Genomic DNA, 5,614 nt, shown 5'->3' with positions numbered 1-5,614 from the left:
ACTAAAAACATGATTTAAAATATGACTGTGTTGACAACATGGACAATGACATGATTGTGTTCAGAACCGGTTAGGAATACGGCCGTGTTGAGACTAATTGGTTGGGACGGCCAATTATTTCTAAGTCATCGAACACGGCCGTGTTCAAGCCAATATGACCATGTTATACAATTGATAAATTTTGAATAGGATAAAAATTAATAATTTTTTCTTTTTTTGAATAAGATCAAAATTTATAATTATAATATTAAATGAGAAAAAAAAAAAAAATTTTTTTGCTCTTAATTATATTATAATAATTAGTTTAGTAACGAGTTCTCCGGTAAGTGGAAATGATTGAGCTGTTTTGCAATGGACTCCCAAGCTGGCGATCCAAACCCTAGATTCTTCGTCGCCGTCCACGTCGGCGCCGGATTTCATTCCCCATCGAACGAGAAGGTTCTTCGTTCTGCAATGAACCGAGCCTGTCTCGCTGCAGCTTCTGTTCTCCGCAAGGTCCTCTCCGCTTCGCGCTGGCAATCGTCAAGTCGCTTGCTTTTCTAATTTGGATGGAGATGAAATTAGTCGCATTTTTCAATTGAAATGGCTTTTTGTACAGTTATTTACTCACAATGTGTGATAATGAATATGTATGTATAATATTTGTATATATGTGCGTATCCATATAGTTGCCCGTAGCCGTTGATTTTTTATTGCAATTTTAAATGTGTTAAATTGGATAAAAAGTTGATTTTAGCTAATCTGATACATGAATATTGCATTTTGGTTTAATTAGGGCTCTGGTGGATGTATAGAGGCTGTTGGAGCTGCTATTCGAGTTTTGGAGGTATAGTCTGATTGTTGTTCCTGGCAAACACTAGTTTCACACGCACGCATCTATATTAATATTGTGATGCCTTTGATCCTCAAACCATCGATTATACGAACCAACTCGAAATTAGTACCTCATGCTCCCATATGTGTGTATGCATGTATGTGAATGTCTGCACACAACTGTAGTAACCAGCGTGCTTCAATTTGCAAGTTTTGATTGACCTTCAGTTAGGGTATATATATATATATATATATTATAGGATGATCCCTGCACAAATGCTGGGCGTGGCTCAAATTTGACGGAGGACGGTCATGTAGAATGTGATGCCAGTATTATGGATGGTAACTCTGGAGCTTTTGGTGCCGTTGGAGCAATACCAGGTACCTCAACTCAATAATCTTTGAATCTGATGAAGTTTGACATCTTTTATTTTTTCATCACATATTGTATTGTGGGCTAAACATATATTTGTCATCATTAATGATTCATATTCTTGTGAAGTTAATGGTTGCAGGTGTTAGAAATGCAATTCAGGTTGCTATCTTGATTGCCAAAGAACAGATGTTTGGATCATCACTGTTGGGTCGAATAAGTCCTATGTATGTATGCCTCGTATGTTTTTTAAGATATGGTTTCCTTTACAAGTTGAAATCACTGTCAGATTCTAATTGTGGTTTTACAGTCTGGATATCTTCCAATATATCGCTGTTATGTTGTCCCGTCTGTATTTTATCTTTGTAGCATTAAAAAGCTAAGTATGGGCTGATCTTTTCATTGGATGAATCCACCTGAAGATTTTTTACTTGTTTGTAGTTAATCTCTTACACATCCTAATTCGTGTTCATAATTGGTTGATAAATAAAATGATTGGAAACTGTTCATGACCAGTAGCTTTCTGCTCAGGTTTTTGGCTGGTGAAGGCGCCCTCAGGTGGGCGAAGTCCAAGGGTATTATTTCGGATGACAGCATTGCAGAGGCCAATGAGGTAATTCTTGATTTGTTTGCTTTTGCAAATACACTTCTACAAGAATCAATCTAAAAGTTAAAATAAATAAATAAAGAATGGGGTAACTAAAGTACAGAAGAAAATGAATGTTGATGACAGTAAAAGTTTTGCTATTCTCTGGTGTTATTGCTTCTTCAAAATTGATTTGGTGGTGCAGTGGTTGGTTATTGAGAGGACAAAAAACCAGTGGAAAAGATACAAAGCAATGCTCGATGATGCCAAATCTATGATTAATGAAGATCCCGCAGGTAGTGCCAAATCCTCAAGGACTAGCAGTATGGAGTACATCATACATTTTAGATATGCAAACTGATAGATACTTAGTTTGTTCCCTTTTTTCAAAGTTTGTTTACTTGTTGCAACTCGTTTTCTTCTTGTGATTGACTGAGATCCTTGTCTGACTAGCAGGGCCTCAATCATGTGATATTCCAGAGGTGAAAGAAGGCGCAATTCAATCATCTCCCCCAAAAATGGTAGAACGTGACCTTATAATGGATACTGTTGGAGTTATTTGTTTAGATTCAGAGGGACACATAGCATCTGGAGCCTCAAGTGGTGGTATTGCCCTCAAGGTTATACTTCTAACCGTCGCAGCTACCTCTTCAAATTACGAATTTAACTTTGTGCTGTAACACTATTTCCCATTGATTTAGATTACCAATTGATCCCTTGGACAATTCACAGTCTTGAAGCATTTACTTGCTCAAGAATTTTCCATAAATACTTTTCCGTGACTATAACATGTGCCAGGAATTTGATGTTTCACTATATTTCACTTCACACTGAAGGAACCAAACTTAAGCATAGAAGTAAGGGTTAAACAGGAAATATGGGTTCTATTTCAATTGAAGGAATTAATTGTAATCTGTTAGCATGTGCAAATCAATTGAATCCTGAAGGATGAGAGACACTGTTCAAATTTCTGAAATTCTTAGTACCCATGCAGGTAAGTGGTCGTGTGGGATTAGCAGCAATGTATGGTTCCGGTTGTTGGGCATCAAAAAAAGGGCCTTTTGGATCCCCTTTTATTGTTGGTTGCTGTGTCAGTGGTGCTGGAGAGCACCTCATGAGAGGATTTGCAGCTCGTGAATGCTGTGTGGCATCTGCCCTGTATGATCGATTTTCCCCTTCCAAATACATTTGCTTCTTTGACTTGCTATTCATTATTCGTGTAGTATCCCATCCACTTATAATTATCATTTATTTCGCAGATCCGAGGCTGGGCCTGTATCTGCTTGCATAAAAGTTCTAAGTTCTGTTCAAGAACATGATCGTGGCAGCAACAGCAGCGAGAAGAGTGCTGGAGTTTTACTTGTTCAAGCAGAGACATCTACTACTGCAGTGAGTGGATATAGACTAGCACACCCCCTACCCCCTCCCCGTCCCCGTCCCAAATTTCATATACTAATTTCTTGAGTTGCTGGAATCATCCATCAGGGCACGGATACTTCACCGAAGCTGAATGCTGCTGAAATAGTGGCAGCCTATACTTCCCCGTCTTTTGGAATAGGTTATTTTGGAAACTCTATGAAGCAGCCTAAGGTATCGATTTCTTCAATTCATCTACCTCCTATGATTCATTCCCTCATCAACATAGTAAGTACTTCAGTTGTTGTATTTGGTTATTCGATGCGCATCTTTGTATGCTTCAGGTGTCTATACTACGGAGCACAAGGCTACACGATGAAAACAGAGTCGATCAATTTGGGACACGGATTAACCTTCAGACTGAGCATTTGTAAGTGCATTCTGGAATTGTAGTTTAACATTTGATCATATAGTCAAAAGTCAATTGGTGCCAGTCAGTCAGTCTTAATTTCCATGGATTTTCTTACAAGTTAGATTAGACACAGGTGAGTGTTTGATTGTATTAATTCTTTGTCACCATTTTCTTGATTGCACATGCACACTAAAGATGAGGTCTTTATGGCCTAAAAGAAGACCAGTGGAGTGGAGGATTTGCTGCATTGCCCAATAAACTACAAACAAAAGGGGGATTTGTAATTTGTTAAGTTCTTTTTGTTGTTTTGATGTGTTTAATATAATCTAATTGTTTATGAAGATTACGGTTTCAAATGCTGATAGATGCCAATATTTAAAGGTTGGCTTTGAATTAAGTGTGTTTGTTTGTGAGGGTGGTTTTAAAAAGTGTTACTATTCTAAACAAAGGTTTCAAATCAGAAGACACCTGTTTTTATTTATTTATTATATTATATTAAAATTTAATTTTATATTCAAAATATCATATCAATATATATTTATATTCTATCAAATAATTGTTTTATTTCAAAATTTTATTGTTTAAAATGTAAACTCAAAATCTATAAACGCACTTACTTTTTATTAAATTTTTTAGTGGAAATTACTCTTTAATACTACCTCCGTTCCATAAGAGTATTATGGTTTTTTTTGCATGTTTATAATATTCTTTCCGTCCCGGTGGAAGGTTTCTGTTTATTTTTTGCACGTAAATTTTTTAATATTAGTATTATAATGGATTGTAGTGAAAAAGACGAAAATATCTTTATTAGTATTGTGTAATATAAAAGTAATGACATTTATGTAATGTAGTGTAAGTTGTAAGGTATTTATTATGTTAGTTAGATTGTACAATTATTAAATTAGAAAATTATAATATTGTTTGGAGACGGACGAAAATGGAAAATAACAATTTTTCAATGGGAATGTGGGAATATTTTAAATTTAATAAAATTAATATTGAATGCTTGATAAATATTTGATGTTAAAATAAATGCTTGATGAAACATTTTGAGTGAAAAAAAATGATTCAGAGTGATGTCTTCAAAATATTATTTTTCAAGTGCACAATGCAAAATTAAGAACAAGAATGCTTGTACAAATGCAAACCGGATGAGATGATACAAACCTGTGTACAGCCACCAAAATTTTATAGCTTTTTATTTTTTTATTAGTTTTATTTTTGTTATATAATAATAATAATATTATTATTATTATTGGTAAGTATGTATCTATATATGCGAGTGTATATATAATAATATGTCTATGTATATAATATAATATATATAGTTAAAGTAATAAAGAGAGAGTAGCGCGAGAGAAATTGTAATGCAGTAAAATGATTCTTGTGTCCATTTCCTTCATTCACATGTATAGATATATATATAGGCAACATATAGGTGAATGGGTGGATATAATGCATCCATATAAACAACACATAACATCTACGTATCCAGTACGTATTGCTTTGTAGGTGTTGCGAATTTTAACACTCTCCCTTGGATGTTTTATATAAAGACTGTGTCTCGTTGAAACCTTACTATGAAAAAATCCTGTGAGAAAAAAAATCATAGTGAAGGAAAAAGAGTACATCGTTATTGTATTAATGCGCTCCCCCTGTTTTGGACTTTATTTGATGTCTTTCAGCCGACGCATTCCAATTCCTTGTATCAATTTGTTGAATGTTGCAGTCGGTAGCGCCTTTGTGAATAAATCTGCAAAATTTTCAAACGATCGAATTTGTTGCACATTAATTTCACCACTTTTTTGAAGATCGTGAGTGAAGAAAAATTTCGAAGATATGTGCTTTGTCCGATCGCCTTTAATATACCATCCTTTTAATTGAGCTATACAAGCTGCATTATCTTCAAATAATATTATAGGAGGTAATATATCATCGGTAATCAAGCCACAATTTTTCTGAATATGGTGAGTCATGGACCTCACCAAACACAATTTTTCGGTAATATTTTTTCAAAATATTTTATAATTGATGACGATTCATATCCGACATAAATGCCCAATCTACGTTGAGA

General features: G+C 34.7%; 1 protein-coding gene across 3 annotated transcripts; it reads left to right on the top strand.

Annotated features, from left to right (window-relative positions):
- Positions 1-325: 325 nt before the first annotated feature.
- On the top strand, positions 326-3,953 carry LOC127262008 (putative threonine aspartase). 3 transcript variants are annotated; one of them, XM_051290473.1, is made up of 12 exons: positions 326-495; positions 776-826; positions 1,074-1,194; positions 1,329-1,413; positions 1,718-1,799; positions 1,978-2,068; positions 2,229-2,392; positions 2,767-2,930; positions 3,032-3,161; positions 3,258-3,362; positions 3,473-3,558; positions 3,736-3,953. In XM_051290473.1, the coding sequence occupies exons 1-12, from the start codon at positions 352-354 to the stop codon at positions 3,737-3,739; spliced, it is 1,227 nt and encodes a 408-aa protein (XP_051146430.1). In that variant the 5' UTR covers positions 326-351; the 3' UTR covers positions 3,740-3,953. The 3 variants fall into 3 exon arrangements, with proteins under 3 accessions (XP_051146430.1, XP_051146429.1, XP_051146431.1); XM_051290472.1 differs by having other exon boundaries at positions 2,226-2,392; XM_051290474.1 differs by lacking the exon at positions 326-495 and having other exon boundaries at positions 805-826; positions 1,316-1,413; positions 2,226-2,392.
- Positions 3,954-5,614: the final 1,661 nt, after the last annotated feature.

Source organism: Andrographis paniculata, unplaced genomic scaffold (genome assembly GCF_009805555.1).
Source record: "Andrographis paniculata isolate CXL003 unplaced genomic scaffold, ASM980555v1 Contig65END, whole genome shotgun sequence".
Taxonomy (NCBI): Eukaryota; Viridiplantae; Streptophyta; class Magnoliopsida; order Lamiales; family Acanthaceae; genus Andrographis; species Andrographis paniculata.
This window is presented reverse-complemented; position numbering and strand designations above follow the sequence as displayed.